The sequence below is a fragment of the Dromiciops gliroides genome, chromosome 4 (genome assembly GCF_019393635.1).
Source record: "Dromiciops gliroides isolate mDroGli1 chromosome 4, mDroGli1.pri, whole genome shotgun sequence".
Lineage (NCBI taxonomy): Eukaryota > Metazoa > Chordata > Mammalia > Microbiotheria > Microbiotheriidae > Dromiciops > Dromiciops gliroides.
In genome coordinates, this window is record NC_057864.1 from 383,715,836 (window position 1) to 383,729,739 (window position 13,904).

The following is a 13,904-nucleotide window of genomic DNA, read 5'->3' on the forward strand; positions in this document are numbered from 1 at the left end:
ATATTTGATTTTTTACATGTAATGTAAATTCATTTCCTATATATACTGTATATGATGCTATGGTATTGTGAATTGCAAACAAACAAAAAAGGATTTATTAAATATTGAAACGTCTTTGTGACTTTTGGCCCACCCTGTATTTGTGTTTTTTGTACCTGTGGCTTTTCCTTGGCGTCAGGAAATGACGCTTGCTCATGGGTGCTGTCTATCAAGTCTACCAGCCAATCAACTGGAGGAGCCTCCTATGGTCTGGGAGGAGACAGGAAGGAGGAAAGGGAGCCTGCGCAGAGAGCGCGGGCCCTTTTTGGCTTCCGGACTTGATGGTGGTGGCGGCAGAGGACTTCACAGGAGATTTGAGGAAAGATAGGAATGCCAGACTGTTAGAATTCTGTTCTCAATCTTTTTCTTTCTATTTTCCAATAAACCCTTAAAAACCTAAACTCGTTTTATCAGTGATTTTTAGTCAGTTTCCCCCAAACTGGGGGAACACATTAGAATCCACATTTAGAATCTTAAATTACACATACCTAATATAATGCCTAGCATATTATAGGTTCTTTATGGATTAATTGATTAGCATCAATATTTTATATAGTTACCTTAAAGGAAAGAAGACTAGACTAGTGGTCAAGTGCTCTGGATTTTGATCTGAATTTTATAAGTAACCATCAGTGTTAGTATGGGCAGAAAGGTAAAACTTTCTGACTTTCAGGTAGATGTTTTCAATTATATCTTCTGTCTTTGCCGCTATAATTAAGTAAAGGAAAAATCGAGGAAAAAATAGCCCTTATGTCTTAAGAATATCTATTATTTTCATTCCAGGGGACGCTGGGAAAAATAGAATCCCCATTTACTCAGTGTGGTAACAGCTCCGTCACAGACTAGTTTTTTAGCCATGGACTAGTCGCATAATCTTCCTTGATTTTGATATTTCATTCTAAAAAATAAGGAGCTTGAACTTTAAGTTCTGCCAGCTCTAGAATTATATGATTCTAACTAGCCCTGTATAAAATGAATTTGAATAATTGTATAATATGAATTTGGAGTAAGAATTGGATTTGACTTGACTATGCTTTTTACTATCTGTGTGGCTTTGCTTCAGCTTCTTAACTTCCCTGTGCCTCTGTTTCCTTATTTATACAAATAAATTCTTTAAACCTATAGCCTTAAACTTATAGAAATCTCCTTTTTTGCCCTTAGTTTCTCTTGGGCACTAAAAAAGTGCTGTGATATAACAATATTTGAGAAGTACTTTGCAAATCTTTTTGTTGTTATTGTTGTTGAGTAGTTTCAGTTGAGTCTGACTCTTTGTGATCCCACTTGTGGTTTTCTTGGCAAAGATATTTGAGTACCTTGCCATTTCCTTTTCTACTCATTTTGCAGATGAGGAAACTTGAGATAAATAGGGTTAAGTGACTTGCCCAGGGTCACACAGCTAATAAGTTTCTGAAGCCAGATTTGAACTCACAAAGATGAGTGTTTCTGAATCTAGGCCCAGCATTCTCTCTACTGTGTCACCCAGTTGCCCTTTGCAAATGTTAAAGCTCTATATAAATGCTAGAGATGACGATGTCATCATGTTTGTAAAACTGCACCCAAGGGGTGGTCTTTGGTTTTGGGGGGAAAAAAAAGGACTAAAATAAGATGGTATTTCATAGGACAGACCCAGAGTTTTTTCCTGCTAAGTCAGAATTAATGAATTTTCCCTTAATTTTAAGAGCAATGAACTTTGGTAGTTTTTTTTTCTCATGTTGTATAAATTATTCTGTTTTTCCCTGGATAGCTTTTGTTTAATCTCATTAAAACGTTTGAAGCAAGTTTTAGATGTTGTATAATATCATTAATGTAGAACATGTTGTAGAGATTAGTCTAAATAATGAGAATTCAGAATACAATTTTAGGCCAGTGTCACATTAAGTATTCTTATCTGTCCATCTGGTCACGTAAGTTTTTGCTCAGAAATATGTAGTTTGCTCCCTGCTGCCTCATGGGCAAATTTCAGATTCCTTTTTCTGATTATCAGGTTTTTCTGTGAAAAATGGATGCTATTTAAACTTACAGAATCTCATCCAGAACATTCCAAAAAATCTTATAAGTTCTGATAGCTTTAAACTGCACTAAGACTTTTGGGACACACCATATTTTTGTCCTGTATTCACTTTACACTGAAATTTTAAAGTTTTTTCTCCATATCCTCCCAAGTCATATTGTCTCTCATCCCTTCCCTATGCCTCTACTACTTCCTCATCTTTTCCTACTGCATTCATGCCAATCCTTTAATGCCCAGTTTAAATGTCTTGTTAGGATACCTATCCTTAATGAGTGAAATGATCTTTTGCCATCCTCCTTTACATGATCTTTTGTTTCCTAACCATCTGATACACTTAGCATGTGATGCTATATATTACCATTATCAGAGTAAGTGCATATTTCTTCTTGGCTCAAGACCATTTTTTCTAAATTTTGTATCTTTTCCAGATCCCAGTATGGTTCATTGCACATACTTGGCATTTAATAATAGTTGAACTGATTTGAATGGTGCAGTCTTTTTAAAGGAATTCAATATTGTTAGTCTAAATTATTAAACACAATATGTTTTGCTATTGTGGGGAAAGTGCCGTCCTTGGAGCCAGAAGAGAACTGCTTTTAAATCTTGCTTCGTAGTCTGTCTCTGAGACTATGTTCAAATCCCTTAAATCTCTGAGCCTTTCATTTATCACTTATAAAATGGAGGTAGGCAAACCTGTGCTGCCAACTGGAGAGCATACATAAGAAACTCTGACATCTTTAATAATGCTGTATAAATGTCAAATATTATTTTTACAAATAGGATCAATAAGGGGAATTAATGAAAGCATCATTGTTGTTATTTGTCCTTCATTCTCCAAGAAGACCGTGACATCAGGATGATGTCATTACTTGTACGGAATTGGATTTAAGTGAGGGAGGGCTGTGCAAGGTCAGCAACCACAAAGTCTTCTCCGGAGCCATCTGGGTCCAGTGGCAAGATATATATCAGGACAACTGGAGATGATCCTGGATATTTAAGGCAGTTGAGGTTAAGTGACTTGCCCAGGGTTATACAACTAGTGTATGAGGTGAAATTTGAATTCAGGTCCTCTTGATTTCAGGGTCAGTGCTCTATCCACCTAGCTGCCCCTTAATGAAAACATTATTAGAGTTATATAACAGTGTAATAAATGCAACCCCTTTTGTTTCTCATATTTTTATGTTTTAACTAGATAATAATCAGGCATATTGTGCCTGAATGATCACAACTTTAGACTTCATGATGTATAAGCATAATTGCCTTGTAATTTTATTCAGTATTTTGTCTTGAAGATATTCTCTATTTTGTTCATTTGGTTAAAAATTGTCATTGAGATTACACAATACAGGGTTATAGGATGTTAGGTATGGAAAACATCTATAATCAACAGTAACATTTAATTCATTTCCTAAAACATTGTTATCATTTAATACTTTAAATCAGGGAGTGTCTTCCTTAAGTTTGTTTTTAGCAGTCCTAGTATTGGCTGTGTTTTATATGAATGTTTCTTAAAATCAAAAGGTACTCTGGAATAGATAGAATTTATAAACAATAAAAGAAATTTCTTAGTGGGGATGGAAACTAAGGTGTCTTGGGAAAAAGAATAGAAAATGGGAGCAAGAAGAGAAGGAGAAATCCAAGTATATCTTCCTCCTCTGCCACCCCTTCAGAAAGAAGGAAAATTTAGAGATTTTTAGGAAGGCAAATTGGCTATGTATTTTGAAGGGAAGATAAATTAGGTATAAAAGATTTCCAGAATGTGAGCAGTTGTCAGAAGTAGCCTTAGGCAAAAAAAAAATCCAAACCACAAAATACTATAGAACTACTTCCAAGAAGAGGCAGATTGGTGTTGGTACCTTGAGAAATGAAAAAACAAACAAACAAGCAAACAATTATATTAAATGAAAGCATGTTCTCCATACAAGCAAAACATAATGATCTCAAATACATGTGTACTTAGAACTAAAGGATTATAGCTCTCCCAGAAGAATATGACAGGTCAGAATACCTGGATACCATAATGTAAGAAATAATACAAGAAAATTGCCTGGAGCTTCTAAACACAGGAAACAATGATTTAAAAAAATACAGAGCTTGCCTTCTGAAGAAAACTCAAGGTTGCAAACTCAAAGACACATGGTGGTTATGTTTAACAATTTAATTGGGAAAAAACAAAATTCTGCAAGCAATGAGGAGAAAGACCTTCAATAAAAGAAAGAAAACTCAAATGACTAATCTGTATTCATCAGGGAATGGAACAATGTTTTCTAAAAAGCAGTGAAGCTCAAGATGTAGCCCATGACTTGCCCCACAAATATGAGCATCATCATAAGTTAAAAAAAGACGTACATTCCCTAATGGAAACATTTATAACATTCTTAGAAAACCAAACCTGCTTCTTGAACACTCCCAGACAACAGAAAGGTAAGAAGAGTGAGTGAATGCAACAGCCAAGGACATCAACAGCAGTGACAGAGGAGAAACCAGCAAGAGATGTCTTTCTAAATGTACCGGAGGAGGCGTGAAGTATATTTAAACAGCCAGAAGTAACTTCCAATTGAGTATCTACTCAGTTCTGGCCTTTTCACTGATCGAGGGTTGGGGGAGGGAAGGGTAGACAGTAAGGAATAGTATGGATAAGGTAGCTATGCTCTCCTCCCCTACCCCCCCAAATAAAGGGAGTAAAGAGGGTCATTAAAGCATGGTTTGTTTGTTTTTTTAATTACATGGAAGAGAAAAGAGGGAAGATCAGAAAGAAGCACAAACAGGTCAGCTTTGAAAGCTACAAGTTAAAGGTTTTATATATTTCAAAATAAGAACAATCTGCATATATAGTGATCTGCATTTTCATGGATAATTATCTTTTTCTGTTTTACTATGTATGTGTGTATATAATTGCCCAGTTTATTAAGTTTGTAATAAAATAATATACTTTTTTTTAAAAAAAAGCTTCTAACCTAAGCTGTGTCCTCTGTTTTCCTCCAAAATCAGAATTTCATAACCTTTTTTTTTGGCTTTGGGGCCCTTTTGGCCATCTGGATTCTTTCTCAAAATAATGTTTTCAAATGAATAAAATAATAAAAAGGATTACAAAGTAAATCAACTACATTTATATGCAATTATTAATTTTATTTATGAATCCCAACTAAATTCTCATTATCTATAAACTTAGCCATCTCTGCTGTGGTCTTGTTTGATCTCCTAACTTGTCTTTTGATGCCCATTTTGCTTCTAATGATTGAAGATGAAATGACAGAAATATCTTATTAGCTTAATGATATAGTAATTTGGTATGTTGTGAATGCTGCTTTAGTGTGAACAAAAATTTGCTGGATATTTATGAATGCTTTTGCCTGTGTTTTTTTTCCTCTTCTGATCTCAAATTTTCACTGCCTCCTGATCAGATATTAGGTTACTTTCTTAATTTTTTTTCCCATATAGCAGTAGATGGTGTTTTAGCTAGTCTTTGGAACTATGCTTGTTGAATGAAATTATCCTTGATTAAGCAGAACATATAGATATATAGAGATATAATTATGTGTTCATTGCCCTCTGGACTAATTTGATTTGTCCTCTTTTTAGGAGGTATGGTCTTGCTGGATTGAACTGCTTCATTATTTAGAGCTGGAGACAACATGGCTAAATACTTTGGAAGAGAGAGTACAAAGCACTGAATCCCTGCCTGACAAAGCAGATGCTCTCAACGAAGCCCTTGAGGTACTTATAAGCCATCTTTTTTTACGTGTGATAATTTCCTCTTGCCACTCTCAGATCCATCCTGGGCTAAGATAAAGAAGATAATTTCTTATAAGGTTATTTTATTCCTCAGAATGTTGCCATTTTAATTAGCATAATAATCAGCTTTTACTATTGCTGAAGGATGTAGCAGCTCCAGCATGTGTGTGAAAAGATCTCTTGGCCCACTAATCATCTCAGCATCCCTGTGTGAGCGGCAGGTCGCCATTCATATATAATCACATTTGAGAGGTTGCAAATCAAAAGCCAAGAAAGAACTTGTCAAAAGCTACTAAGCAAATGAAAAAAGTCTGGGATAAAATTCAGTTGCCTGAATGACTTTTCCTTTCCATTCTATAATTTTTAATTTCACAAATAGAACTGTGAGAGACAGGGTAGGATAGTGGTTACACAGCTAGCCTTAGTCGTGAAGACCTGCTTTCAAGTTCTACTTTTAACACATCCTGACTATGTGATCTTAAGCAAGTCACTTAATTTCTCAATGCCCCCTTCAACTCTCTGAGACTATGAGTGGCAGAAAAGGTACTGATCCACATTGATATAAGAGGCTTTTCACTAAGAGTTCTCAGTACTGATGAAATTTGGTCTGGGGCAAAAAGAAGCACACAAAACTAATATGACTATCGTTCCTTAGAGTATTTATTATACTGGAAACAAATGTCTGTTTGATTTTTTAAAAAATTGGAATAGTGCAGTTCAAATCTTCCAAATGAGTGGAGTTATTGGCCAATCATAGCAGAAGGACCATATTATAATGTAGTTTATCTATAATGTGACCAGATTGGGAAAAAAAATGTATTATAAGGCTTCAGCCAATCAGGCAATTTATTTTGTTGTTTACATACTTTGAGGATGAGGTGGGCAGTGCTATTGGCAAGAATGTGTAGTGAGGAGAAAGGTGTATTGCAGGCAATTGATGAAGATGATCTAAATTGGAATAATGGTGTGGGGAAATGAAGAAGTCAGAGGTAAGTTGAAGATAACTCCCCTAAATTGGCAGTAGTTTGTGAGACAAATTGCCCATCGATAGTAAATTGTGGAAAAATTTGCAGGATAAGAATGTATTCAGACTGTGAATTTCACAGCCTTGATATGAAATAGTTCTTCAGATCATAAGGTCGTTTTGTCTTGTTTTTTCCCATTTTAGTCTTTGGAATCAGTTTTACGCCACCCAGCAGATAATCGCACTCAGATCCGTGAACTTGGTCAGACTCTAATTGATGGTGGGATTCTTGATGACATAATCAGTGAGAAGTTAGAGACTTTCAATAGCCGATATGAAGAACTGAGTCACTTGGTAAGAAAGACAGTACTCCTAAATGATGATGATGATGATTTTTTTGTTTCAGTGTAAAGGATGGGTGATTAAAGAAAATAGAGTTTTACCCTTTGGGTAATGGTCAGGCTAACTTCAAGCAAAATCATAAAGTAGACCTGACTGAGTTCCTCTCGTGTCAACAAAAATATCTTCAGAGTGATTTCTAGGCATGAATTCTTTTCATTTCCTTAAGGATATAGGTAGAACTTTTTAGAACTTAATTATACAAAATTGAGCTATTGAGGTTAGTGTTCAGTCCTATAAAAATAAGAGTTCATACCATCTTGATCAGTGATATTAGCTGATTATGCCATTGAGTGTCATACTTTTCAACAGTACAGATAAATTTCAATAAATATTTCTGAGCATTATATGGTAACAGGAAAGATATTTCACTGTAAAGTGGTAAGCATATTTAAACTTTTATAGTGAATGTTAGTAATAATATGCAAAATGCAGTAAAAAACAGGATGTGAATTGTATTTATCTAAAGCAAACATTGCATCTAGCAGGTCTTCGCATCAGTGTTTTAAGGTATAACTATTTATAAGATATTAGAATTATATATGCTTAATTGAAACATGTTGAAAACCTATATAGATTATGTAGTTTTTTCCTATCTTTACTATTTTGTAAAGCATGATAATTTGTATTTATCTTTATAAAATCATTCCATTTGAAAAACATGTATCTAAAACCAAAAGCAATCATAATTTGCATTGGTGACACTAGAAATTATCCCTGATAAACACAAAAATAAAGCAAGGTTGCATACTTTCCCCACAATTTTTCCTGTAATTCTAGAAATGCTAGCAATAGCAATAAAACATGAAAAAGAAATTCATAGAGTGAGACAAAGAAGAGACAAGACTATCTGTAGCTGTTGATATGGTGGTTTATTTATAGTGTTCTAGAGAATTAGCAAAGTAACTGAGACACTAAGCAACTAAAGTGATTTTCCAGGCTTCACAATAAACTCAAAGAATCAATAATATTTTTATATGATAAGAAAAATCCAAAAGGCAATAATAGACAGAAAATTCAAAATAACTACAAAATGTATAAAATCTTTTGGTGTTATGCTACTAAAGCACATTTAATATTCATGCAGATTTATTTTTTCAAGAAATAAAAGATGACATATAATTGGAGCAGTCAGTGCTCATTGCTGGGCCATGCTAGTATAATAAAAATGATAATATTACCAGAGTTCATGTGATAATTTAATAATGTAGAATTAGCAGAGGCACAGTTCATCAGATTTAATTAAGGTTGTAACAATTCATTTGGGAGAACAAGTGACTAAGGATATCCAAGTAAATAATGGAAAAAGTTAGGAGTAGGGGGGAGGGGAAAGGGTTAGCACTTCCTGATCTCAAATTATCTTATAAAGCAGGAATCATTAAAATCATTTGTTACTGGCTAAAAAATAGAAATATATCAATGTTACTGGCTTGACAAGGCCTAATTAGAAATAATGGAGCTTTCCCTGTGTGTAATAAGGGTGAAATCATAAAGCAAGGAACCCCCCGTTTGCTATGACCTGCTGGGAAAAATGGTAACCAGTTTGGGAGAAATTAGGCTTAGATCAACATCTTACACCATAACATACAATAAAAATTCAAAATAGATACATGACCTGAACAATAAAGACCATACCACTAAAATGTTACAAAATACAGAGACCTATATACCTTTCACAGTTATAGGTAGGAGATGAATTCTTGACCAAACAAGGAATAGATGGAACTAAACATGATAAAATGAATAATTTTGATTATATGAAATTGAAAAGCTTTTGCAGAAATTTACTACATCTAAAATAGGAATTGGAAGCAGTCCACTAAGATTTTAAAAAATCAAATATCTCTGACAAGTGTTTGATTTCCAAGATATATAATTAGTAGAAATGTGTAAGATCAAAAACAAAAAAGTAAAAAGAAATCATAAATGATTCATTTAAGAGAAATTTAAGCTATTAACAACTAGTATTATAAACTTTTACCAACAAAGAATGCTCCACTATCTAATAAGAAAAATGAAGTCAAAATAACTCTGAAATTTGATTTCATGTGATATGTGGAAAAATTGGCAAAAATTGTGAAAAATGAGAAATTTCCATATCGGAGGACTTTTGAAAAGATAGAACCAATAATCCTTTGTCATTAGAGATGTGAATTAGTATAATCATTCTGGAAAGCAATTTCCAATAATGCAAATAAAGTGGTAAAATGTCCTTACTCATTGACCCAGAAATTACAATGTTAGTCATATATTCCCAAAAGGTCACTTAAAGGCTAGCAACATTTTTTTTGTGTGTGGTAGAAAAGAATTGTAAACCAAGTAGATGCCTATTTATTTGGGGATATGCCTAAATAAATTATGATTTGTTAATCTAATGAAATATTAATCTACTATAAGAAACCATTACCATGATAAATACAAGAAGCATGCAAAGACTTATATGTACAAATGTAATGTAAAGTAGAGCAGGAAAACAAAACTATATAATGAGTAGATCAAAATAAATGGAAAGAACATTAATCATAAAATGATTATGCATTCTGCAAAATTATAAAAAACAAATCTGTCCCAATCAAAGAGAGATGGAGGAGCCCGTGAGTTTAGAACATTTTCTGTGTCATCACTTTTTTTTCATGTTTTTTTTTTCTTTTTTTTACGGGGCAATGGGGTTAACTGACTTGCCCAGGGTCACACAGCTAGTAAGTGTCAAGTGTCTGAGGCTGGATTTGAACTCAGGAACTCCTGAATCCAGGGCCAGTGCTTTATCCACTGCACCACCTAGCCGCCCCTTTTTTTCAAGTTTTAATTGGTTTTGCAGACTTATTGTTCCTTTTCCTTTTCTTTTAAAACACCCCACCACCACCCCATTCTTTGTTACAAGAGTTAAGACAGGAAGAGGGAAGGGGGAAGCATATGGGGAAAAAACTAAATAATGTAAAAAAAAAATGGCATTAAGAAGAATCTGTTAAAACATAAATAAAATTATACCTGAGGCCCAATTCCGTCTTTCTTTCCCAGTATTTTCTGATGACAAACTGGTAAGTAAATAGTAACTCATATTTCTGTTGCCTTTTAAGGCAATTTGAAGTACAGAATAGTAAAAATGACTTCCCAAAGCCATTCTGTTTCCCTTAACAGAACCAGGATTTGAAGTGAATTATTTTGACTCCATGTTTTGTTATTTTTGTATTACACTTTGTTGTTGTTGTTTGATATTGTTTATATAAGAAATCTAATTTTGTGAAGTGTGTTATTATGGTTTGCTATGAGAAAAGTACAAGTATTTTTTTTTTTTTTTGGTTACAACTGAATAGCATCTTCTCAATAAGTGTTCTTGGATGTTAATTACTTGTTTAAATCAAGACATAGCTTCTTCAATGGTGCTGCTTTGTCATCTGTTTCTTCTATTTGTGACCTGGAATGTATGGGTGCTCTTATATTCTGATAGCTCCACATAACTGAGCATGTGCTGAGCTTCTTAATATTAACATTGTCTCCTCTGTAGGCAGAGTCCAGACAGATTTCTTTGGAAAAACAACTACAAACCATGAGGGAAACTGATCACATGCTGCAAGTCTTGCAGGAAAGCCTAACAGAACTGGATAAACAGCTCACAACATACTTGACGGATAGAATAGATGCCTTCCAGGTTCCACAGGAGGCTCAGGTAATTCCTCAGTTATATAAACTTTTCTGAGCTTTTAATTGGTGGTAACAGTGAATGGTTCCTTCTGATTCCTGGAGGCAGCACATTTTATGGAGATGCAGCAGTTTCATAATGCACATCTTCAACTTTCATTTATTTATTTGTTTGTTTATTTGCAGTTTGTCATGGTCCAAGAGCCTTTACATGTACTAGGTGTACAGCACTTTGGAGCTTGTTTTAGCTCCTCCTCCTATTAAGAACATGTGGGGGCAGCTAAGTGGTGCAGTGGATAGAGAACTGGCCCTGGATTCAGGAGGACCTGAGTTCAAATCCGGCCTCAGACACTTTACACACTTACTAACTGTGTGACCCTGGGCAAGTCACTTAACCCCAATTGCCTCACCAAAAAAAAAAAAAAAGAACATGTGGAAAATAATAGTTATTATCATTCATATTTATAGGGCACTTTAAGGTTTACAGAACATAAATAGGAATTTGGAGTTTTGAGCTATGGGATTTTCAGGTCATTTAGTCCAATTTCCTCATTTCATAAGTGAGAAAATAAATGGAAGACCAAGGAAGGTTGTAGTAATTTGCTTAAAGTGCCACATGCCTGAACTGAGATTTAAACTGAGATCCCCTGAGAACAACCCCGTTTTTGCCCGTGTTATATTCCCAAGGACCCTGCCAAATTTGGAAATTCTCCCATAATGTTTTCTATAATTCCTCTCTTTAAAATTTCTTTTCCACAGCCTATTTTAAGCCTTGTCTCCTATTAACCTTCTTCACCATTTTCCTTTGCTAGAAAATTCATGCTGAAATTTCAGCCCATGAATTAACATTGGAAGAGCTGAGAAGAAATACACGATCTCAGCCACCCACCTCTCCAGAAGGCAGGACCCCTCGAGGAGGAAGTCAGATGGATATGCTACAGGTAAAGGAGCAGAAGATTCTGTTTCTCCCTTTCAAGATAGGTGGATACACAGAATTAAGGACTCAGGTTAATTGTTAATGAGTTTAGTCATAGACTGATAGAACATGAAGACATCTGAGAGATCAGCTAGTCTAACTCCTTGGTTATCCAGTTAAGGAAATTGATGTTTTAAGAGATTAAGGGGCTGAGCCAAGGTCACATAGCTAGGTACTGGTAAAGCTGGGAATTGTGCCCATTTCTGAGTCCCTTTCCAGTGTACCAGATTGTAAAGGAACAGCAAGGAAGGAACCTTGACTAGTAGAAGCAGGTTCAAAGAAAGATTTTGAATTCCTTAGATGTTAGGGATTATATGAGACTTGTCATGGAGACATGCTACTTGAAAAAATACTACTTGTATCCTGTTGTCACACTATGCATACACATCTCGTTTTATTTATGGGTAAGAAAAAATTGGTTTTAGAGAGGCATTCAAAATAAAGGGCTCACCAGATTTGGGTACTGATATTGTAGATATTCATCCTGTTACTGAGGTGCTAGAAAAATATACCGGAGTAAATTATACCTTTAAAATTGATTCTTAGTAATGATAAAGTTTGAATTTCTCTGACATCAATTTTATCCTTCGTTTTTCCGAGATAAATAAACAATCTCTCAAGATAACACTTGGTTGTAGTTAACTTAGGAAATTATTTGATGATGTAGATTCCTAAGGATTGATTAACTATGGATTTATACTTAGTTCGCTGCTGTATTTCGATTAATTCTAACATACTCAATTTTTATAATGCTAAGAATGGTTGATCGTCAGTAAAATTGATAACAACAGGTGTGAAATTTATTCTGATGTGAAACATTTCTTTTGATTGTCATCTTCATTCTCATCATTAACATCATCATTGCCATCATCATCATTGCCATCCTCATCAGCGGAAGCTTCGTGAAGTGTCCACAAAGTACCAACTCTTCCAAAAGCCTGCTAATTTTGAGCAGCGTATGCTTGATTGTAAGCGGGTTCTGGATGGTGTAAAGGCTGATCTTCATGTTTTGGATGTGAAGGATATAGATCCAGATGTAATTCAGAGTCATTTGGACAAATGCATGGTAAGACAATGTCACTGTTGGATAGTGTGTGTGTGTGTGTGTGTGTGTGTGTGTGTGTGTGTGTGTGTATGTGTGTTTCTCCCTTTAAATGTATCATTTTGTTTTGTTTTGTTTTGTTTTAAAGCAAATGCACTACTTAAATTTTAAATTTAATTGTAGTGTGTGAGTCATGGTAGTAGGACTGCATGTTGTAGAATTTTTCTAGGCATCCAAGTCAGTGCACACTGACATGTAGTCTGCAGATTCTGTTTTGCCCCGCTCCAAAGTAGAGGAACATTTCTTCTTCTCCGGTCTTTTTTCAAATGTATCTTATTTTCCATGATCTTTCAGGTACTACTGACCCAGTGTCTTAATGAACCTGCTTGCCAGTTCTTTAAGTAGTGAAAATGTAGTTCATTCTGGTCCAATTACTTGACTTCATCAAAGACAGCTGGGTTTTATCATTTTAATCTCCTTATTTATCTCAGTGGTCAACTGTTATTTTTTTCCCTGTTATTTCTTGTGCAAATGTCATTGTCCTTGACAGAACAAAACCCCCCAAAAACCACACAGCAGAAGCAGCATAAAAATTTGAGCATTTTTTGCTTTCTTTTTGCTGTGAGTTATTGTCCTATCCTCATCAGACCGTCATTCTGTGCACTCTGTTCCTTTTCTCCAAATGTTGTTTAGGAAAAAAAACACCAAAAAAACTTCATTGTTCTTAGTTTCCCTTGACATTCTGAAACATTATATGTAATATCTTGCTGTCATTCTATCACTGAACCCTGTAAGTCACTGAAACAGTAAATCAATCAATAGCTATTTATTAAATGCCTACTATATGCCTAGCACTATGCCTGGCCTTGGGGATACAGGTACAGAGAACGAAACAATCTTTCTGAAGGAGCTTCTGGGATCTTAGAAATGATGTGTCCCACGTGTGAAATTTAGTAAAGCTAAAGGTTCCATCCTTGACTTTAGTTTCCATTTTTATATTTGTTTAGCCTTGAGTAAGGATATCTACTTTTTAAAGTTGTCATCTCTAGAAACGTATGACTCTTTTAAATCCTCTGAACTCTGATAGTTGTACATGGGT

General features: G+C 34.7%; 1 protein-coding gene across 1 annotated transcript in view; it reads left to right on the forward strand.

Annotated features, from left to right (window-relative positions):
• Positions 1 to 13,904, forward strand: part of UTRN (utrophin) — a 705,722-nt gene that overhangs the window by 248,688 nt on the left and 443,130 nt on the right. The window contains exons 28-32 of the mRNA XM_044001726.1: positions 5,633 to 5,767; positions 6,954 to 7,103; positions 10,654 to 10,815; positions 11,600 to 11,728; positions 12,656 to 12,829. Of these exons, the coding sequence (XP_043857661.1) occupies positions 5,633 to 5,767; positions 6,954 to 7,103; positions 10,654 to 10,815; positions 11,600 to 11,728; positions 12,656 to 12,829 (750 nt within the window). The remainder of the gene's footprint in view (positions 1 to 5,632; positions 5,768 to 6,953; positions 7,104 to 10,653; positions 10,816 to 11,599; positions 11,729 to 12,655; positions 12,830 to 13,904) is intronic.